Genomic DNA, 22,244 nt, shown 5'->3' with positions numbered 1-22,244 from the left:
TAGCGCTTAATGGCGGCGCAAGGTGCCTCCATCTTGGGAGTGTCGGGTTCTGCAGCCGGAACAGAAAGTTCCTGAAAAACGCCCGCGAACCGCCTCGGCGGGGTTAGGGTGGAGGGGTGGGGAGGAAAAGGGATGAGCACGTGACTCCAAAGTACCCTCCCCCATCTTTCTGCGGAGCTGGTCCGGTCTGTCCCCTATTGGGACCGCCCCTCAGCTCAGCGTCAGCCAATGAGAGCCGTAGATTGGAATGCAGGCGATTTCCTTGGGAGCGCCGGAGGGAGGCGGGGAAGGTTACCTAGCAACCGTAGATGCTGCGAGGCCCCGCCAAGCGGTAGACAAGTGCATTCCCAGAGCCCGAGGAACAGGAGCTGACGGATCCTGGACAGAGGCAATTCCTAGCGGATCCCCTAACCATCAGGGATCCTTGGCCTCAACCCAATCATGACGTCTCCTCTGAGTTGGGCGGCCTCCGCCAACGCCGTGCCTTCTCAGGACCAGATTTCAGCTCCTTCCAAAGTCAAGGGCAGTCAGGCTCAGATCAAGCCCTACCACCCTCGAGGCAAGGGGTCAGTGCAGGCCTGGCACTCACTCCATTCCAAGGCGGCACCTTTCCACGCCAGCGAGGGGAAGTCCGCTGTGCACACGCAGGTGGCTGAGTTACAAAGGAAGATACAACTGTTAGGTAAGATGGCTCCACAGGGCACAGAAGGGTCAAGAGTCAACAGTCCTCTGAGCTGGCAGGAGCGTTTCACTGGCGTTCATCCAGTGGCCAGTTTCTGAAGGCAAAAACTCATACTGGTTCACGTTTTTCCTCATCTTTCTTGTAAAACTTTTCCTGAGCTCAGAACTGACTGGACTGCATTTCATACTTTTATGTAATTTCAACTCTTCTATCATGCGTGGAGTGGTAAAGAATATAGATTTCTAGAGCTGGATTTTCTGGGTTCAAATCCTGGCTCTACATATACTAATTGTTTGACTTTCAGGGACTAAGAGTAACCTAATTGCTCTCAGTTTGTCCAACAATGAAATGGGGATAGTAACAGTACAACCTCATAGGTAGTTGAAATGTGTAAGGTGTTTAGGACAGTGCCTAGCACATAGTAACACTATAAAGTGTGAACCGGTAGTTCTCAATGGAATAGGACTATTTTGCAGTGTCTGGAGACATTTTGGTTTGTCACATTGCTGTGGGGGGCGGGGGGGTTACTGGCATCTAGTGGGTAGAGCCCAGGGATGCTGTTCAACATCTGACAATGCGCAGGACAGCTCGCCACAGCAAATAATTATCCATCCCAAATGTCAGTTGCGCCAAGGTTGGGAAATCCTGGTATAAACCATTATTGTTTTATTATTAGGAAGTAATTTTGCATAGTGGTTGAAGGTATGGGCTGGGGAGTCCAACTGCTTGTGACTTAGAACAATATAATAAGCCCGAGTCTTCTCATGTGTAAAATGGGTATAATTTGTATATGGATATGTACCTATTGGCACACGCTATTTGATACCTAGGAAATTATTAGTCCAGCATCCAACACATAACAAATGCTCAAAGTGAAATATTGTTACAATGTTAGGTTGACAATTACTAAAACGTCTTCCCTCTGGGAAGTCCCCCCTTCCCATGATCCTCTGCTTCTGCCTACCCACCTCACATGACCCCAGAGGGTGACCGAAAGGCCTTTTATGAGACCAGCCAGTGGAACATCAAAAAGAATCAGGAGACCATCAACCAGCTCCATGAGGAGACCAGGGCGCTGCAATTACAGTTGACAGACCTGCTCCAGGTGAGGTTGAAGAGGTGCCAGGGGGCGGGAGCAGCATCCCCAGGGGCAGAGCACCACCTCAAGTAGAAGTGGCCTGAATCAGTAGTGTGACTGGGCTCTTCTCTCTGCAGGGAGATGAGAAAGTGATCCAGGCAGTGATTCGGGAATGGAAATCAGAGAAGCCATATCTGAAGAACAGGACAGGCCAGGTTTGCCCCACTCCCATTCCACTGACCATCTCCCTTCATTTCCAGCCTGGGTCCCCACCCAGCTGGCCTCCCTTCCCACTATCTCGCCTCTCCAATCCCTTCTCCACACCTGGAGCCACTCATTTATTTCTAAACCTTTATCACGCACCTACCACGTGCCTGGCATGGTTTTAGGTGTTGGTCACCGTGAGGTGAAAGAAACAGACCATGTCCCCACTCCCCAAAATCTCATATCTTGGTGGAGAAAACAGACCTTCACACACATACCCAAAAAAAAAACAAGAACAACAAATATAGAAACAAAGTAATTCCCAGTGGTGACAAGAGAAACAAATAAAATAAAACAGACTGACTTACTAGAGATGGATGGGGGCAGGGGTTTGCCTTTTAGACTGCAGGATGGGGGTCTTTGCTTTCTCTAAGAAGGTGATGTTTGAGCTGAGAATGGGACAGGCAGGTAATGATCTGGGGAAAAGCATTCCAGGCAGATGGAATAGGAAGTGCAAAGTGCCTAGGGTAGGAACAAAAGTAGAGTGTTGGAGACACAAAGGAGGTAAGTGTGGCGGGATGGTAGTGAGTGAGGGGGGCTCTGCAGGAGGTGAGGTCAGGGAGGTCAGCAGGGGCAGAACTTTGCAGCAGCCTTCACTGCAAGAGTGCAGATTTTATACTAAGAATCAGAGAAATGGAAGGTGGGCTGTGAGGAGGCAGGAATAGAAGCCAGGAGGAGGTCAACTGGGTGAAAGATGGTGTTGGCTGCACTAGGAACAAAGGGGTAGAAATAGGAAGAAAGAGCTCTCTATGGAGGAACCTTTGAAATAGAACAGAGAATTGCTAACAAACTGGATGCGGTGGGAGAGAAAAAGAGAAGGTGAGGATGACATCAAGGTTTGGGACTTGAGCACCTGGAAGGGTGGAACTGCCATGAGCTGAGATGGGGAAGATTCAAGATGGGCAGGTTTGGGGAAAGATCAAGGACATAGTTTTAGACACGATGGTTTTCAGCTGCCTGTGGAAACATCTGGAAGGCAGTGTAGATATGGATATACGAGCCTACAGTTCAGGAGGGAGGCTAAATTGGGGTGTCTTCAGTGTATATGTGACTTTTGAAACCCTGAGACTGGATAGGATCACCAAGGGGGTAAGGTTGGTCAGATGAGAGAAGAACCTCTTCAAAGGCAAAGGAGATGGAGAAGGGGCAGCCAGGGAGGTGGGTGGAAAACCAAGAAGTGGGGGTCCTGGAAGCCACAAAAAAAGAGAATCTGCAGGAGGAGGGGGATCAACCAGGTCAGACGCTACTAAGAGTCAGGGGAGATGAGAACCAAGATATAGGAGAAGGGGGACTTCCCTGGTGGCACAGTGGTTAAGAATCCGCCTGCCAATGCAGGGAACACGGGTTCGATCCCTACTCCAGGAAGATCGCACATGCCACGGAGCAACTAAGCCCGTGCGCCACAACTACTGAGCCTACTCTCTAGAGCCCGTGAGCCACAACTACTGAAGCCCGCGTGCCTAGAGCACATGCTCCATAGCAAGAGAAGCCACCACAATGAGAAGGCCGCGCACCGCAACAAAGACCCAACACGGCCAAAAAATAAATAAAATTTAAAAAAAAAAGATAGGGGAGAAGGAAGGAAGGCCTAGGTGGGGGGTTCAGGCCTCTGCCCTTGCTGCCCCCCTCAGCAGGCCCTGGAGCACCTGGACCACCGGCTGAGTGAGAAGGTGAAGCAGCTGAATGCTCTTCGGTACCAGCTGGGGCTGCGGCAAAAGTGGCTGGAGGAGCTCCAGCTGCAGCACAGTCTGCGTGAGCTGGAGATGGCAGAGGCGAAAGATAGCAACACAGAGGTGGCCAAGGTGGGGCCAGTGAGGTCTGCAGAGGCCTTGATCCTGGGGGAGGAATTGAGGGGGGAAGGGACCCAGCCCGGCCTTGCTTCTCTCTAGACCATGCGGAACCTGGAGAACCGCCTGGAGAAGGCCCAGATGAAGGTGGAGGAGGCCGAACACATCACCAATGTGTACCTGCAGCTCAAGGCCTATCTACAGGTAGGGACCAGGGCGACTGGGGGTGGGAGGCGGCAAGTGGGAGAGCCAGCCTTGTTAGGGACAGCGGTCACAGGCCTGCCTCATCCCTCACGCCCCAGGAGGAGAGCCTTCGCTTGGAGAACCAGCTGGACTTCATGGAGGCTGAGGTGGTGAGAACAAAACACGAGCTGGAGGAACTGAACCTAGTGAATCAGGAGGCGCTTAATGCGAGGGACATCGCCAAGGTGCCAGCCCGTCATGTCCTGGGCGGGGTGGGGGGTGGGGGTCCTGCCCCCCGACCCCCGATGCCGCCGTGGTCTTCTGTTCTGGCCCCAGCATCTGAACCTCAGCTGTCCCGGAACCCGTCCCATCTCTCTCCCAGGACCCCACAGCCTGACCCAGCTGTCTAGAGTTGGGCCTGCGGCTCTGGCCCAGAGCCCAGATAGGTGCCAGCAGGTCCTGCTGTCCCCCTTTCCTGCCCTCTAGAACCAGCTGCAGCATCTGGAAGAGACAGTGTTCCGAGAGCGCAAAAAGCGCGAACGCTACCTAACAGAGTGCAAGAAGCACGCGGAGGAGAGGAAACTGCAGAACGAACGCATGGAGCGCAAGGTGGGCGCACCAGGGGTACGGGTCTGTGACGACCCCAGCCTGCTCCTGCTTAGATGCGGCCCTGCTGGGTCCGGGGCCGCGCCACTATGTTGGCCCAGGCCCTAGACCCTTCGGCAGTTCTGACATTTCTCCTGACTCCGCCCCCATCTCCACTAGATGCCAGGGCTCCTCTCACATCCCTGACCCCGCCCTCCAGCCCTCCCCTTACTCTCAGGTCTATCCTCATCCTTCCCCACAAGACTTGCCTGTGTCGGAAATTTGATCCTGCCTCTAACCCGCCCCTTACCCGACAGGCCCCACCCCTTACCCGACAGGCCCCGCCCCCTGGACCCCGTCCCTCTGCGCTGCTTCTGAGGCCTCCCTTTCTCGACCAAGGCCCTGCCAAGCACTCCTGACCCCTGCCTGGGTGCCCTTACCCACGCCTGGGCCCCACCCCCTCCCTTACCCCAGTGCGGATACTTCCCCAACCCCCGCGGCCTCTGCCCTAAGCCCTTGTCTGCGAGCTGACCCCGGCCCTGACCTCAACCCACCAGCAGACCCAGCGCGAGCAGGTGCTGCTGCAGTCCAACGACAGGCTCCAGGACAGCATGCACTCCAAAGAGGAGGAGCTGCGGCGGCGCTGGGACATGTACCAGATGGAGGTGCTCTTCGGCAAGGTCAAGGACGCCACGGGCGTGGCGGAAACGCACGTGAGTGCTGCCCTCGGCCCTCCCAGCTCCCAGACGCCCGAGCTGAGCCTGGGAAGCCAACACACCCAGCCTCCCCTTTTTGCCGGGTCAATTCTTCAGCACACAAAAGACACCCCTTCTTCCTCCAGCTACTGCCTCATTAATCTGCTACCTCTCTCAGCAAAACCCACACGAGTTATCTACACTGGCCATCATCCTCTAATGTTCCGGCTTACACTGGTGCTGACGTCTTTGCCACATCAGCTCTAGGAGAACTATGAGTGTTTTCTCTCTGCTGTGCCTCCAGCACCTGTAGCAGGGTCTGGGCGCAGTAAAATGCCCAGTGCCAGCCTCAGCCCCAGAGAAGCTGGGCCCCTGCTCTGGGGCCCACGCGTGGCAGCGTCTTCCTTGAAATTTCCTAAGGCTTTATTTATGTCCCCAGCTGGCGAACACTAATTCCCCTGGATCCCTGTTGGGTTTCTCCACTTACGGCGCTATCCAACCCACTACTCCTATGGGGTAGCCTCCAAGGAGTTCCAGGACTTGGACATGTGGGGTCATCTGGAGCACTGTGGCCAGGCGCCTTTCCCAGCCATATTTCCTCATGGGAGTGGGCAAGATTCACTGCCAGAACGTTGCTGGCATGTTGAGTTTGGAAAGCAGCCGTGCTCACTGCTATCACTGCCCCGCAATCCGATTTTGGCTGATTCAATTTCCCTATATAGACAAGGAAGGGCCCGCAAAAATCGTTTCTTCGGGGCTGCACACCCTCGAGGCAGCCCTGGGCCGGACTCACAGAGTGTCTAAACACCATTATGCAGAAGCCATCAGCTCAGCCACTTGTCCTGCGTGCCCGGGGGAAAGAAGGAGGAGTGCACCCCTGCCTGCCCCAGCCCTGGCTCTGACTCGGGCTGGGCGGCCCCCAGGCGGTGGTGCAGCGGTTCCTGGCACAGGGCGACACCTTCACGCAGTTGGAGACACTCAAAAGCCAGAACGAGCAGACGCTGATGAGGCTGAAGGAAGAGAAGCAGCGGCTGCAGCGGGAGCTCGAAGACCTCAAGTACTCAGGGGAGACCACGCTGGTGAGGTGAGGTCCCGGATGCCCGACGGCGAGAGTGGGGCCTGCGGGGTCGGTGGAGCTCCAGTGGTGGCCTCCCTGCTCCCCGCAGCGAGCAGAAGCTGCAAGTCGAGTTGCAGGGGCGCATCAAGGCGGAGGAGCAGCGGCGCGCTGACACACAGGATCGGCTGCAGCTTGCCATGCGGGCAATGCAAATGACCAAAGAGGGCCTGGAACACCTGGCTGGCAAACTGAACCACATCCTAGTGGCAGGCCCCGCCCACGAGGAATCCCCGCAAGACGTGAGAGGCGGTGCCAGCACGCAGGTGTGGGGTTCTGCCCCGTAGCCCACTCAAGAGAACCCACCGCAGGCCCTGTCCAGGACATGAGAGGCCTAGACACAGGGGAAACCTCAACCCACTCCTGAGTCTCCACCTCACGTCTCAGGGGGCACCCCCTTACTCCTTAAGAGGCCCAGGACTTTAGAGACCCTGTCCCATTTCAAATCCCGCCCCCATGGGAAAGTCCCACTTAGCCCCCCCCCCCACACACACACACACACACCTCCACCCAAAACTTCAGAGACCCCGCTCCAATCCTGGAGCGACCACAGATAAGAGAAGCCCCACCCTGCCCGCAGCAGAATCCCATTTCTTAAGGTCATCCAGCAATGGCCTCTCTCCAGTTAGTATCCCTGCCCTCCCACTAAAAGACTCCCCCCGCCCCCCATCCCTTGGCTTGGGTCTCTGGAATTCAGAGGCAATTGCCCTATAAGCGTGGCCCTTGACCACAGAATCCCCACCCCACAGAGGATAGCACCGCTCCGGTTGGTGGCCCCTAACTTCAAAGGCCTGGTCCCTGAGGAAAAGCCCCGCCCCTGGGTGGAACCTGCCCCCAGAGGCCCCGCCCCCTTCCAACTCACCTGGTTCCGCCCCCGGCCGCAGGAGGCCGGCCGCTTCGCCAGAAAGGAGCTGGATCCCAAGGCAGGTGACTATCTGCCCAACCTACTGGGCCTCGTGGAGGAAAAACTGTTGAAGCTACAGGCGCAACTCCAGAACCACAACGTGCCAGAGTTGCTGCGCCACATCGCCGACCGCGAGGTACCCCTTCAGCCAGGCGGTGGGGCTGAGGGTGCAGGGGCTGGGGCGGAATACCAGGAGGTCGGGGCATCCCCCTGGAGACCAGAGAGGAGGCCGATGGGCCGGGAATGGGCCTTAGGGACAAGGCGTGAGGTTTAAGGAGCTAGGGATGCACCACGAGAGTTCCCAGAGGGCCCTGGCGGGCCAGAGGTCAAGGCTGGGGGGATCAAGGGTGGGGCCTCGAGAGGACAAGAGGTGGGACCTAGAGACCACGGGCGGGCCTGGGAGGGGGAGGGGGAGGGGTATCAGGATGCACGCTGAGAACAAATGACGCGGCAGCGACCAAAGAAAACTTTACAGCAGTGGGCAGAGGTGCTGAATGGAATCAGGTTATGTCTCAGAGTGGGCTGGGGAGGAGGGAGAACGGACTTCGCTGCAGCCTCTGCCCACTCACACTCTTCCTTCCCGCTCCCCCCTCCCCCAGTTCTACTCCACCCTAGAGGGAAAGCTGCCGATGTACAACACCCGCATCGCCCTGCCTGTTGCCGGTCGCAAGGACAGGTTCTTCGGTCAGTACGGGCAAGGAAAGGGGGCGGGGCCGGGGGCCCAAGCAGAGCATCGGGAGGTGGTCAGGGGCCGGACCTAGGGCCAAGGTGGTGGTGGGATGGTAAAGGCTGGGAAGGAACATCTGAGCCGGGAGTGGGAACTTGATCCCCTCATCGCCCTTTGCAGACGAAGAGGAGAGTGAGGACGAAGACAACGACGTGGTGACCCGCGCGGAGCTCAAGATGCGTTCCCAGAAATTAATCGAGTCCCGCAGCAAGAGGCGCGGTCGTTCGCGGAGGTCCTAGACTCGCCCTCGCGCCCACCTGGCGTTTGCGGGCCCCTGCGGAGCCCCCAAACCCCTCTGGGCCCAGCGGCGGGCCCACGGGGCCCCTTCAAGGGCTGAACGCGGCCCGGACGAGGGAGCGGAGCGGGCGGGCGATGCCTGGAGTAGAGAAGGGGGCTGGGCTGCCGGACGTTCCCACAGTAAATCTCCCCAGGCTGGTCCGCGCCGGCCTCGGAATCGCGCATTAAAGGTCAACCACCAGCCCCCTGAGTATTCGCCTCTCCTTGATCCTGCACCACCCCATAGATGGCTGCCCCTCAAACCAGGGCCACAGATTCAGCTCCCTCCGACCTGGGGAGTGATGACTCCCATAAGCTAGGGACACAGGTTGAGCTCCCTCCGCCCCTCCAGAGAAATGAGAAATACCTCCACACCTGGGGCGGACCAGCCCTCCCCGTCTGAGCAAGCGGACTCTCCTTCTGAGGACGCAGACCTGTACCCCACTTAGCTGTACACATTAGCTCCTCCACACCTGGGGACACAAAAAAGAGCCCTCCACTGGGAGAGAGAGAGAGGCGTCCTTTCTCCTGGGCTCAGATTGATACACATTTATCCGGAGAGCTCGGACCTCTTCCCCAGGGCCCTGGGCTGGGCGCTGGGGTCTGGCAGGGGCAACCGCGAGCAGTGGGTCCACCCCGCCCCGCCCCCGCGCTGCCCGGCCGCCCCGCCCCGCCGGCCCGACTCCCGGCCACTGCTCCCCGACCGGCCCTTCCGCCTCACTCAGCCGCGCGGCAGAGCGGGACGGGAGCGGACCATGGAGCGGACGACGAGCAAGGAGCTCGCCCTGGTAAGGGGACCTGGGGTCCCAGGACCCCACATCCCTGGCGACCCTCAAGTCCAGAAACTCCAGGTCCCCGACCGCCCCTTGGATCCTCTCTCCCCTCAAATCGGACCCTTCGGAACAGCCTGGGAGTCCCTACCTCTGGCCTCCCGGCCCCCGACCCAGTGAAGTGGCTGGCTCCTTTTAGGGATGGTTGGTGGCGGGAGTGTCTCTGAACGCATCTGCGGGAGGGACTAGAGACAGACCCGCTAAGACTGGACCCTGGGACGTCCCCAAATGCCACCCGATCCTCCCAAGGGCTAGGTAGGAGGGTACCCGCGGCGCCGAGGGGACTTCCCGAGCCTGGACCCCTGCCCCGAGTCTCACTGACTCTGGCCGGCAAAGGGGGATAAAACTGGAGGGATCAGGCTTGAGTCCGCGGAAGAGGCGGGTCCGTGGTCCCAGGAGCCTTCCCCCTGCGGCGTCCTGAGCTCGCCTCCGCGTCCAGCCGCCGCTGCAGGACTGGGGCGAGGAGACCGAGGACGGCGCGGTGTACAGTGTCTCCCTGCGGCGGCAGCGCAGTCAGCGCTTGAGTCCGGGAGCAGGGCCTCGGGGCACCCAGGTGAGGAACGGGTAGGAGGCTGAGGCCGAGCGGAAGGTGACCAGGTGAGGGCGGGGCTGAGTGGAGGGGAGGAACTGGGGCCCGAAGGAGGGGCGGGGCTTAGAGGCGACCAGGTAAGGATGGAGTGGGGCCCGGGGGCGGCCAGGTGAGTGGGGTAGATGAGGAGGCGGGGCCAGGTGAGGCCGAGGTGACTTGCAGGACTTGGGGACGGAGCTGGACGGCAGGGCCTAGGTAAGCCAGGTTTAGTGGGGCGGAGCTGAAGGAGTGGTCTTTAGAAGAGACCAGGCGAGAGCGAGGTGGGGCGGAGAGCCTGGGAACGGGCCAGTGAAGCGCGGCAGGAGAGCTGGGAGCAGCCTGGGGGCGGAGGTGGGGGTGAGGTAGGGGTGACTTGTAAATGGGGCAGAGGGCAGGGCGGGGCCTGGGCGGACGAGGAGGTTCCAGGCGGGTTTCGGGGGTCGATTGTGCAAGGGGGAAGAATGATGAACTCAGGGGGCAGGATTCAGAAGAATGGACAGGATCAAATGCAAGATCGGTGCTTCCCAAAGACACGATTGGAATGGGATGCTGGGGCCCACTCTTCTGTGTCTCACTGCGGTCACCCTGCCCCGCAGGCCCCTAGCCCCGGTGCCGACACCTTCCTCCATTATCGCACCAGCAAGGTGCGGGCGCTGAGGGCAGCGCGGCTGGAGCGGCTGGTGCGGGAGTTGGTGTCTGGAGACCGCGAGCAGGACCCAGGCTTCGTGCCTGCCTTCCTGGCCACCCACCGGGCCTTTGTGCCCACTGCCCACGTGCTGGACCTTCTCCTGCCACCGCCGCCGCCGCCCCTGCCGCCGGGGTTAGTACCAACGGGGGACTCTCATGTTCCCACCCCAGACCTTCACCCGGATACTCCTCTGCTCCCTCCGGTTTAGAACCAGGACCCCCCCCCTCCAACCCCAGAATCTTCCTCCTGAGTCCCCTCCAGCCGCCCTCTTCCTCACCTGATGGCGGATGGGGGGATGTCTTTCCAGGGTAGAGATCAAGAAGACAGAGGGAAGAGATCTGACCTTCAACAACAACCTGAGGTTTGTCCTCCCGTCGGGTGTAGGCAGGGGGGCATAGAGGTCAAAAGGATCTGAAGTGTAGGGGCTCCAGCGGTCCAGAGCTCTGGGCTGGCCTCTGAGGCCCCACCCCTCTGGCCAGGGCTGTGGTGTCAGTGCTGGGCTCCTGGCTGCGGGACTACCCTCAGGATTTCTGGGATCCCCCTGCCCACTCGGACCTAGGCAGTGTTTGCACCTTTCTGGGCTGGGCAGCCCCATCAGGGGCTGAGGCCCGGGAGGCAGAAAAGCTGCTGGGAGATTTCCTGAAGAATGCTGAGCCACAGCAGGAAGAAGAGGAGCGGTCCCAGACATGGGCAGGTGAGCGGGTTGGGGAACCGATAGTGTCCGGAACAGGCATTCTCCCTCCCCCAGGGGTCTTCTCCCCTCACGGAGGAGCTACAGATCTTGGGCAAGGTTCTTAACGCTGTCTGAGCCTCAGTTTCTCCACCTGTAAAATGGGGATAATAGCCCTTTGTTTAAAGTATTGGCATTTGTCTATCACCTCCCCCACACAACACATCCCAACTACAAAGATAGTCCATCATTGGGTCAGGATACCCTGTGTTTTTGGTTACAAATCATCTATTACTACTTGCCTTAGGAGCTACAGAGACCTGGGTTCAAATCCTAGTTCTGCCATTTGCTGACTGTGCGACCTTGGATAAATCACCTCTCTGAGCCTCAGTTTCCTTATCTGCAAAATGGGGGCAATGACAGTACTTACCTCATTGGCTTCTTCATTCATTCAACAGATATTTAGCCACTGGCTCTGGGCACGTAACAGTGGACAGGAGCTCCCTGTTCCCTGGGGAAGACAATTAGTGGACAAGTAAATAAACAACTAATGAGGGCTTGGCAAATAGTATTATTTTCATTACTGTTGTTATCACAGATTCTTACTTATTAGAATCTACCACTTATAATGAAATCGATACAATAAATCATACTGATGTTTTCTAGTGAAGTGGGTGTCAGCAAACTATCTAGCCTTTTATGGAAAAGTTTGCTGGGACTTGCCTGGTGGTCCAGTGGTTAAGACTCTGCGTTTCCATTGCAGGGGGCATGCGTTCAATCCCTGGTCAGAGAACTAAGATCCCACATGCCACGTTTGTTGCTCTCTACAGCAGAGATCTACAACCTCTGTTGTAGAGAGCTTTGGGGGGAAGGAGAAATATCCACATACTTCATGCAGATCTTTTTTCAGTTGTCATCTCCTCAGACATGCCTTCTCAGATCCCCTCCCAACAAATACAGCCTCCCACTCTGAGTCCTATTACCTGCCTTATTTTTCTGCATAGAACCTATTGGTCTTGTCCCCAACTCTATCCCCAGGGTCAGTTACAACACGGATTTGTCTACTGAGTAATTGCATCCTGCTTATAAAGTATCATCTTTCACCCATCTGTGTTTGATCTGATCCCTGTCACAAGAGCTTTATATCCCTAATCCATTCTTTAATCCTTAAACTGGCCACATTCCTCTCTGCTTTACGAAGTAGCAACCACTTCTCTCACCTGGTGAGAGTTATTTATATACATTTTATCCCTTCATCTTCCCTCCTGATTACCAAGTATCTTTCTTCCTCTGCCTTCAGTATTTCACCAGCTGATTCCAAGTCATCAGAGCTGCACAGGGCAGTGGGGTAGCCACTAGCCCCATGTGGCTATTAAAATTGAACTTAATTAACATTAAATAAAAATTAAAATCAGTTCTTTGGTCACAATGGCCACATTTCTAGTGCTCAGTAACCACATTGGGCAGCACAGGTAGAAAATATTTCCACCACTGCAGAAAATTCTATTGAAAGTGCTGCCCTAAGCTATGAGTTCTTGAGGTAAGGGGAGAAAATGAACATTTATCGAACACTGACTTTATGCCAGGATCTGGGAACCTTAGTATCCTTGTTTGGGGGTTACTTTTTACCATGGAAAATTTCAGACATATAGAAAAGTAGAGAGAAGTAATGTAAAGAACACTGAAACACCCATCACTCATCTTCAACAATTATCAATTTGACCAAAAATTTTTTTTTCAGGATGATTTGAAGGCAAATCCCAGACTTACGTCCCTTCACACACAAATACTTTGGTTCTCACCGGTAATTGACAAGGACTTTAAATATATATATAACCTTCATGCCCACAATCTTTTCCAACGAAATCAGCAATAATTACTCAATATCAAAAAATACTCATATTCAAATTCCCCTATTGTTCCTAAGTTGTCTTCTTTATAGTTGTTTCTTCCAAAACCAAAGATCCATTTAAAGTGTTCTTTTTTTAAAAAATAAATTTATATATTTTATTTATTTACTTTTGGCTGTGTTGGGTCTTCGTTGCTGCACGCGGGCTTTCTCTAATTGCGGCGAGCGGGGCCTACTCTTCGTTGTGATGCTCGGGCTTCTCGTTGCGGTGGCTTCTCTTGTTGCGGAGCACGGACTCAAGGTGTGCGGGCTTCAGTAGTTGTGGCACACGGGCTCAGTAGTTGTGGCGCACGGGCTTAGTTGCTCTGCGGCATGTGAGATCTTCTTGGACCAGGGCTGAAACCCGTGTCCCCTGCATTGGCAGGCGGATTCTTTACCACTATGCCACCAGGGAAGTCCCAAGTGTTCATTTCTTAGATCTCTCTTTTTCTATGACTGTTCCTCTTTGCCTTTTGATTAATGGCATTAGGAGAAAATAATGGGTCATTTGTCCCGAGGAATGTCTCACATCCTTCTCCATTTACCTGTTAGCTTTCTCATGGTGACATGAAGCACGTTCCTCTATTCACCATATTTGCTGTAAGAGCTAAAGGTTTGATTAGATTTACGTGCAATTTTTTTCCCCTACGCTCACTTTCTTTTTTTTTTTTTTTGGTGCTCAAGTTATGGGATTTTTTTTAATTTTTATTTTATTTATTTTTTATACAGCAGGTTCTTATTAGTTGTCTATTTTATACATATTAGTATATATATGTATATATTAGTATATATATGTATATATATGTCAATCCCAATTCATCCTTGGTGTTGTTCTCTACATCTGTGTCTCCATTTCTGCCTTGCGAACAGGTTCATCTGTACCATTTTTCTAGATTCCACATATATGTGTTAATATACAATATTTATTTTTCTCTTTCTGATTTACTTCACTCTGTGTGACAGTCTCTAGGTCCATCCACATCTCTACAAATGACCCAATTTCGTTCCTTTCTATGGCTGAGTAATTTTTCCCCCTATGCTCACTTTTAAAAACTAATATTTTGTGGGACTTCCCTGGTGGCCCAGTGGTTAAGACTCTGTGCTCCCACTGCAGGGGGCACAGGTTCGATTCCTGTTCCAGGACCTAAGATCCTGCATGCAGCATGGCACAGCCAAAAAAATAAAAATAAAGTAGTATTTTGCAATGCTACCTGTCCTAATACGAAATGAAAGACAGATACTTAAACAGATTTACACAGATAATTTAAAAATAATAATATGATGCTGAAATTGTAATAGGAAGGAGAAATAAGACAAAAGCAATTTACACAACAATCAAATATACTTGTTGGTATGTCAATGTCTGGGCATGCCTCACCAGGAGACATGATGAAGTTGTTCAGTGCCTTCACCTGCCATAGCATCATGGTGAATATGGCAGCCAGAAACTAATGCAGGGGGATGCACTGGCGACACAGATGCAGCAGCATAGATGTTGGTGACATCAACTTCCAAAATGGTGAACAACACTTGCCATTTCCATACAAAACAAAGTTCACAGTCCTTGCCTTTCTAGAGCCAAAATAATTAGTGTTTATGAGCAAGATAGTTGAGTTTTAGGTGCCAAGTATTGTAAACAGGTTTTTCAAGGACACAAATTTCTTGGAGGGACATTTGGAGGCTGGTGATACAATTCTTCACTATGAGTGCCAAACCCCTCTTGTGGCAAGATTTCAACTTCCAAAATGTCCCCCTAGGGGGCGCCACCATTGAACGTCACCTCAGAAAAATCATATTTATTGAGTACTTTATAGCCGTCTGGTATGCGTGATTTCATGTGATTAAAATAAAAATCCAAGTGAAGAAACCAAGGCACAGAGAGGTTTAAAGTCTTGCTTAATTCGCACAGCACCCCGGTGGACCAGTTTGGATTTGAACTGGGGACGTTAAGACGATAACCTTTCCTTAACCACAAGGTTATACCACCTCTAACCACCAGAAAAGGGCAGATGGATCCTATCCTAATACAGGTTCAAAGTCAAAAAGCTCTATTTTCTATTCTAGACTTTGAGCACCTGGCTTCAGATCTCTGCCATTTACTGAAGATGTGAGTTAGAGCAAATTCCTGCCTCAGTTTTGCCCTTAAAAAGGGTGCATAATAGTACCTCCCTCGCAGGGTTAGTGTATAAATTTCCCCGTTAATCCACCCAAGATGCTCAATGAACAGTTACTGCTGCTCTGATGTTCTTAAAAACACTCAAGGAGACCGCTGTTTCACAGATGAGAAAAGTGAGGATCACAGATGCCCAAGGTCACGCAGCCAGTCCTGGATTCAAACTTCAGAATTTTTAACCCCCTCTAATGCTCCCTCAGGACATCCAGGGGTTGCCCAGATACCCCGTCCAGACTCCCCGGTAGGCTGCTTGGAAGAGGTGGAAGGACTCGTGCGGGAAGGTCCTGAGCTCCTGGACTTCAGTGTAGACGACGTGGCCGAGCAGCTGACCCTGATGGATGCGGTGAGGATCCCTGCTGGGTGCGGTCGGGAGGGGGCGGGGCGTAGAGGAGGGGGAAGGGGAAGATGCCCAGCTGAGCACAGATCCTACCCACCCCCAACCCCCGCGCGCAGGAGCTCTTCTCGCGCGTGCGGCCCTTCGAGTGCCTGGGCTCCGTGTGGTCGCAGCGGGACCGGCCGGGGGCCACAGGCACCGCCTCCACTGTGCGCGCCACTGTGACCCAGTTCAACACGGTGACCGGCTGCGTGCTGGGCTCGGTGCTCGGGTCGCCGGGCCTGGCCGCCCCGCAGAGGGCGCAGCGGCTGGAGAAGTGGATCCGCATCGCGCAGGTGCCTGTCGGGGGGTGGGTGGAAGGGGCCATGGGGCACCGAGGCCAGAGAGAGGTCGGGGGCGGGCGGAAGGCCGAGGGCTGGGGTCTGGGGATACTTGGAGGATTGGGGCTGGGAGGTGCCTAAGAGAAAGCCTAGGACGTGACTGGGCGGGACTGGCGCCTGAGACCGCAGAGGGACGCAGGGCTGGTCTAGGAATAAGGATGGGATGGGGGCACTGGGGAGCGGATAGGCTTGGAGGAGAGACCAAAGCCAAGAGACGGAGGCAGAGGTCCTGAAAGAGACTGGATGGAAGCGGGGCAGGAGCCTGAGCAGAGAGGAAGAGTAGAAATGGGGGCCAGGAAAGAGAGTGGGGGCGTGGCAAGGCGAAGGGTGAAGAAGGTTGACACCTGGGGTGAGACTTGGGCTGGGGGGGAGGAGTCTGGGTCTAGGAGAGATGCTACGGGTCCGTCTGGGGCCCAGGGAGAAGTAAGGAGTGGGGACACGGGAAGCCAAGGTCAGAGGAAGGGAATGGAGGGGCAGCTGGGGGAGGGGCTGGGACTGCAGCTTGGAGAGGGGGAGGGGGCCCCTGGGGGAGGAGGCTGAACCTGGGTAGCTCGTCAGATATGGGGCGAGCTGTAAGGATCTAACCTGGGGTCACAAGTCACGGGATCAAAGGTGGATCATACTTGGAGTTAAGGCTTGGCGGTGTGACCAGCGATCCCCCACCCCGCTCCCCAGCGCTGCCGGGAACTGCGGAACTTCTCCTCCCTGCGCGCCATCCTGTCCGCCCTGCAGTCTAACCCCATCTACCGGCTCAAGCGCAGCTGGGGTGCCCTGAGCCGGTGAGCAAGGGGCGGGGTGGTGGCGCGGGACTCCTTGCCCACCTCATGCCAGCTCTGACTCTCCCCGCGGCCACCCCTGACCCCTCTCCTGTACCCCCAGGGAACCGTTATCCACTTTCAGGAAACTTTCGCAGATTTTTTCCGATGAGAACAATCACCTCAGCAGCAGAGAGATTCTCTCCCAGGTACAGATGGGTGAGGACCCCTCAGATCCCAGGCCCAGGAAGGTGACCAGAGGCCCGGCAGGGCATTGCTTGTCATTGTCATAACATTCAGTGTCCTTTCCCTATGCCTCGAGAATGACCTTCCTCTTGTTTGTGGGCAGCCCTGCGTTTTTACTCCCTCTGCTGCCCTCATTATAGCTCACACTTGGTGGCTGCCTTATTTATTCATTCAACAAATACCAGAAGTTACAGGGAAAAGGTCACTGAAGGCCAGAGTCAGAGCAAAGAGTGAAAAAAAAAAAATTCTGCTAAGGACTTGACTTTGATAAGAAAAACTGGAAAAAAAAATGTGCCAACAAGGTTCAGGGCATTTCTGGGGGATCTCCAGGTACAAGGATTTTCACCTGTGTTAAGGCCAGCCTTGGGGGCCAAGGCACCCACAAGCCCCACCTCCCATCATCCCCAGTGACCCCTGCCCCCTGCTGCTTATCTGTTCTCTCCCCCTCCCTGTTCACTTTCCCTTGGGTATGGCCTTTACAACTGCTTGTGATGGAGGCATCTTCCCCGAGGGAGGGGACAAAGAGAGCCCAGGACTGCTCAGTTCTTCCCCTTCCCCCAGGAGGAGGCTACCGAGGAGAATGCCCCCCCAGGAAGCCTGCCCTCAGTGAGTGACAAGCAGGATCCTGGGTGGGGGGTGGAGCCTGGTGGGGTTGGTGATGGCTGAGAGTGACTGGAGCTCTGGGGGCCACAGAAACTGCCCCCAGGCCCCATCCCCTACCTTGGCACCTTTCTCACGGACCTGGTTATGCTGGATACAGCCCTGCCGGACATGCTGGAGGTCTGAGCCCTGACCCTTGACTCCTGACCCCAGCCTCACTCACCCTCAGCACAGAGGGCCTCCTGACCTCACAGCCGTGACCCTGCCTTGTGCTCCTAACCCCAGCCCCCTTAGTGCGGTAGGGCTCCTGACATCCCAACCCCTGACCTTGACCCTTGATCCTTGACCCTGGAGGTTCCAGTTCAGACAAAATTTGCCCCCAGGGGGATCTCATCAACTTTGAGAAGAGGAGGAAGGTAAGTGGGCACTGGGGTGGGCATGCCGGGGGGAGGGGGTGGTCCAGGATGGGGGTTGAGCATGGACGGGGTCTCAGAGGCCACCCCCTCAGGAGTGGGAGATCCTGGCCCACATCCAGCAGCTGCAGAGGCGCTGTCAGAGCTACTGCCTGAGCTCCCACCTGCCCATCCTGGCTGCCCTGCACACCCAGCGCCAGCTCAGCGAGGAGCAGAGGTGACCAACATGTGGCCTGGCCTGACCAACCTCCCACCCGCTGACCCTGGATCACACACTGGATCCACCTCCCCCATGCACCTCTCCAGCTCCTCCTAAGACCCCCCTCCTGAGCCCTGACACCCCCCCACCCAGCCTGTCACCTTGCATTGTCTGCGGCCCAGTCGAGGGCCCCAGTTGACCTCTGACCCCAAACTTTGACCCATCTGACTTTCTGACTTCAACCTTTAACATGCAGCTGGCCATTCCATTCAACCATCTCATCTTTTCTTTCCCCCCACCTCTGGCCCTATCTGACCCATGACCCCATTCATAACCCCCATCTGACTCTCTGAGCCCAATCATTGACCCCCAATTCTGAGCAACTGACTCATGTCAGAGCATCCAACTCAACTGTCCCAATGGTTTCTTTTCATTCTACTGAATCCATGATCCTAACAATTGACCTCAGTGATTATCTAACCTTGAACTCTATCCCCGACCCAATTTGACTCCTCAGTCCCACTCTGTAAACCCCTGTGTGACCTGCCAACCAAGCCATCTCATCTTATCCCTGATAAGACCCCACAGCTGTAATGGCCCTGACCCCAACATTGGGTGCCCACCCCCTGGCTGTTCCCACACACACACACACCCAAAACCCAGCTCCCGACAGATTCTAACCCATTTCCCAACCCCCCCATCCCATCTGCATCTTGACCCCTCAGCTACCGCATCTCCCGGGTCATTGAGCCACCGGCCGCCTCCTGCCCCAGCTCCCCACGCGTCCGGCGGCGAATCAGCCTCACCAAGCGCCTCAGCGCGTGAGTCTCAGGGAGTATGTGGGGAGTGACGTGGGCAGAGATGGCATCCGCTCCTGGGACTGAGTCTGGGCTCAGCCTCATCCCCTGTCTCTATTTTCAGGAAGCTGTCCCGAGAGAGAGGCTCATCCCCTGGTGGGAGTCCCAGGGATCCCTCATCCTCCACCTCCAGGTCAGCATCCCATTTGGTAAAGGGGCTGGAGAGGACAGGATCAGAGATCAGGACAGCCACCCCACTTCAGACTCTGTGTCTCTCCCAGTCTGTCCCCAGCGTCCCCCCCATCCAGTCCTAGAACGAGGGACCCTCCTCCCGGCAGTCCTCCGGCCTCTCCAGGGCCCCAGGGCCCCAGCACCAAGGTACCAGGACTATGTGTACATGTGGGACTGCGGGCACCCAGGGCTGTGTGTGTGTGTGTGTGTGTGTGTGTGTTTGTGTGTGTGTGTGTGTGTGTACAGGATTTGGGGGCTAGGTATGTACACAGGAGACTATGCACACAGTTGGCTGAACACTCTAGGGATATGTCCAGGAAGCCACGTGCATTTTCATGGCCCCGTTTGAGGGACTGTCCATCAGTTATGCTCAGATCTGGACCAGAGCTTCCACTTAGACACAAGGTACTCTGGGGTGCAATCACCCACTTTTGCACAGATATACATTTTCCTAGGAATTTGCATACCTGGAGGGGAAATGCGGGCATGAATATCCACAGGACCATGTGCAGGGTTTTTCATGGACATGGGCTTGTGCATATCCAACAATTGTGAGCAAATGGGTGCAGTCGCCGCTCTCTGGTTACACAGGGTTTCTTGTGTGTGAACATGAGTCGTGTGTGAATTCATGTAACAGGGCATGAAAGTCTGTATGTGATGGGATTGCATAGATGTGGGCTTGTGTATGTACCCTAATTGCATGTCCCAGGCTTGGGGTGTGCAGGAAGACGTGTTGCATACAATGAGGGAGGGGCCTCGTGCTCTCACCACTCAGTCCCCACCCCACTGCCTACAGCTGCCACTGAGCCCAGACCTACCAGGCCCCCGGACCCTAGCCTTGCCCTTGAGTGGCCCTCACATCTCCCTCCCGGGGCAACAGGGCTCAGAGGCCTGCGTCGTCCGAGTCAGCATTGACAATGACCATGGAAATCTGTATCGGAGCATCCTGGTGAGGGGCTGTGCCTGGGACCTGCTGGTGGCAGCCCTGCCCTTGGGGCTTGGGCTGTCATCCCTCACCTCTCGCCCTCTCTTCCCAGCTCACTAGTCAGGACAAGGCCCCCAGCGTGGTGCAGCGAGCCTTGGAAAAGCACAATGTGGCTCAGCCCTGGGCCCAGGACTATCAGCTCTTCCAAGCCCTTCCTGGGGACAGGGGTGAGCAGGGACAGCTTGGAGCCAGAGCTGGGGGGCAGCTTCAGGAGGGGGGCGGCAGACTGACCGGGATGGTTCTGGCACAGAGTAGGGGTGAGATGAAGCAGGGTTGGGTTAAGGGCAGAAAAATATTGGTACCTTCATTAGGTGGGGTCATGAGGTTGTCCTGTCTCAGTGTGAGGGAAGCGGGCACCAAAGGTGACTTCCTAGGATTTATGGGGAAATGAGATTGTCCAGGGTCCAGTGGAGAGGGAATGTAGAAGGTCATCCGGGCTTAAATTTGTAGAATCATGAGGTTATTCAGGCTCAACCTGGTGGAGCACAAGACTGAAGCAGGGTCTGGGCTTGGATCTGAGGGGAAATGAGTTTGTCCAGGCTCAGCATGGGGACTCTGAATTTGGCATAGGCGAGGGCCACATGGTACTGAAATTCAGGGTAGGGAAGGATGAGATCGTTCAGTGTACAGGTGAGTAGGAGGTTGTCCAGTTTTCAAGAAGGAGAGGCAGGGGCTTCCTTGGTGGCCCAGTGGTTGAGAGTCCGCCTGCCAATGCATGGGACACGGGTTTGTGCCCCGGTCCGGGGAGATCCCACATGCCGCGGAGCGGCTAGGCCTGTGAGCCATGGCCGCTGGGCCTGCGTGTCCGGAGCCTGTGCTCCACAACGGGAGAGGCCACAATGGTGAGAGGCCCGCGTACCGAAAAAAAAAAAAAAAAAAAGAGGGAGAGGCAACAGGGAACTATATTCAGTATCCTGTGACAAACCATAATCGAAAAGAATATGAAAAAGAAGCCTGTATAACTGAGTCACTTTGCGGTACAGAAGAAATTAACACAATATTGTAAATCAACTATACTTCAATTAAAAAGTTTTTTAAATGGAGAAAAAAATGTAGGAAGAAAAAAGAGAGAGAGGCAAGAGATTGACATGCTAAGGAATTCCCTGGCAGTCCAGTGGTTAGGGCTCTGCGCTTCCACTGCAGGGGGCACGGGTTCCATCCCTGGTCGGGGAACTAAAATCCCGCAAGCCCCACAGTGTGGCCAAAAAAAAACCAGAGAGAAAGCGACACATTAAAGGGCATGATGTGAGGTTGGCTGGACATTAGGAAGGATACATGAGGTTGTTCACGTGTCAAGTGTGAGGTTTGTACAGGCTGGAAGTGGGAAGTCAGAAGTTGTCCAAGTTCATGGTGAGAGCAGCATGCACTTGGCTGGGAGTTGGCTGTGGGGGAAGGGTGGGATGGGCAGGAAGTTGATTGGGCTGGGTGGCCTGACTTTGTTCAAGCTGGTAGTGCAGGTTGTCTAGACTCCAGGGGGAAATAGCAGGAGGTAGCCCAGGTTCACGGGGTTGGAGGTGGGGGGAGACATGAGGTTGTGCAGGCTTTGAGTGGGAAGTGGTCTAGGTTCACAGAGAGAGGAGAATGAGGTTGGCTTAGCACTAGCTGAAGGGACCCAAGGTTGTTCAGGCTCCAAGGTGAATGGTGGAAGGTTACCTAGGTCCTTTGTGAGGGAAGAATGAGGTTGTGTGGGCCTTTCACCATCATCTCCGCCCCTGGTCAGAGCTCCTGATTCCTGACAATGCCAATGTCTTCTACGCAATGAGCCCAGCCGCCCCTGGAGACTTCGTGCTGCGGCGGAAGGAGGGGGCCCGGCACACAACTTCAGTCTCCCCAGCCTGAGGTGGTTCTCCCCCTCCTCCAGGACATGGGCCCCATGGGCAGCAAGGGGCCTGGCTTCTCTCACCAGGGGGCAGGGAGGGAGCTCTTCTCTGGAAATCTCTCATTCCCCAGTAGAGGCCATTGTCCTCCATACCCTGTAAACTCCCCCTCCCCGAACTTTATTGGACCTCATCCCTCTGACCCTTTTGGCACCAGACCCCTATTCCAAAGACATCAGCCCATGGGTGGCTGGTGGAGAGCTTCATCCCATAAACATAGAAAGGGGTGCGGTGTCAGGGGTCAGACCCTCTCCCAGAGAAATCTTGTAACTGCTGGAGACATATCTGAAGCAATAGAAGTGGATGAAAATAGTG

General features: G+C 55.2%; 2 protein-coding genes across 4 annotated transcripts; both read left to right on the top strand.

Annotated features, from left to right (window-relative positions):
* The first annotated feature begins 83 nt into the window (after nucleotides 1-83).
* CCDC151 (coiled-coil domain containing 151) lies at nucleotides 84-8,884 on the top strand. Its single transcript, XM_029216624.1, has 13 exons — nucleotides 84-682; nucleotides 1,666-1,787; nucleotides 1,898-1,975; nucleotides 3,656-3,826; nucleotides 3,914-4,015; nucleotides 4,114-4,239; nucleotides 4,481-4,603; nucleotides 5,137-5,292; nucleotides 6,198-6,358; nucleotides 6,441-6,654; nucleotides 7,273-7,428; nucleotides 7,892-7,976; nucleotides 8,140-8,884. The coding sequence occupies exons 1-13, from the start codon at nucleotides 442-444 to the stop codon at nucleotides 8,256-8,258; spliced, it is 1,854 nt and encodes a 617-aa protein (XP_029072457.1). The 5' UTR covers nucleotides 84-441; the 3' UTR covers nucleotides 8,259-8,884.
* A 94-nt stretch (nucleotides 8,885-8,978) lies between these two features.
* Nucleotides 8,979-22,244, top strand: RGL3 (ral guanine nucleotide dissociation stimulator like 3). Of its 3 annotated transcripts, none has more exons than XM_029216615.1 (19): nucleotides 8,979-9,083; nucleotides 9,565-9,678; nucleotides 10,290-10,513; nucleotides 10,689-10,742; nucleotides 10,861-11,075; nucleotides 15,313-15,455; nucleotides 15,566-15,781; nucleotides 16,502-16,605; nucleotides 16,706-16,790; nucleotides 17,389-17,433; nucleotides 17,521-17,607; nucleotides 17,811-17,843; nucleotides 17,936-18,057; nucleotides 18,765-18,860; nucleotides 18,961-19,029; nucleotides 19,118-19,214; nucleotides 19,948-20,016; nucleotides 20,105-20,219; nucleotides 21,773-22,244. In XM_029216615.1, exons 1-19 carry the CDS (start codon nucleotides 9,051-9,053, stop codon nucleotides 21,889-21,891), a joined length of 2,040 nt encoding a protein of 679 aa, XP_029072448.1. In that variant the 5' UTR covers nucleotides 8,979-9,050; the 3' UTR covers nucleotides 21,892-22,244. The 3 variants fall into 3 exon arrangements, with proteins under 3 accessions (XP_029072448.1, XP_029072447.1, XP_029072449.1); XM_029216614.1 differs by having other exon boundaries at nucleotides 19,864-20,016; XM_029216616.1 differs by lacking the exon at nucleotides 19,948-20,016.

Source organism: Monodon monoceros, unplaced genomic scaffold (assembly GCF_005190385.1).
Source record: "Monodon monoceros isolate NGI ecotype Baffin Bay Population unplaced genomic scaffold, NGI_Narwhal_1 Super_Scaffold_12, whole genome shotgun sequence".
NCBI lineage: Eukaryota > Metazoa > Chordata > Mammalia > Artiodactyla > Monodontidae > Monodon > Monodon monoceros.
The sequence above is the reverse complement of the archived record's forward strand: the minus strand, read 5'-3'. Positions and strand labels throughout refer to the sequence as shown.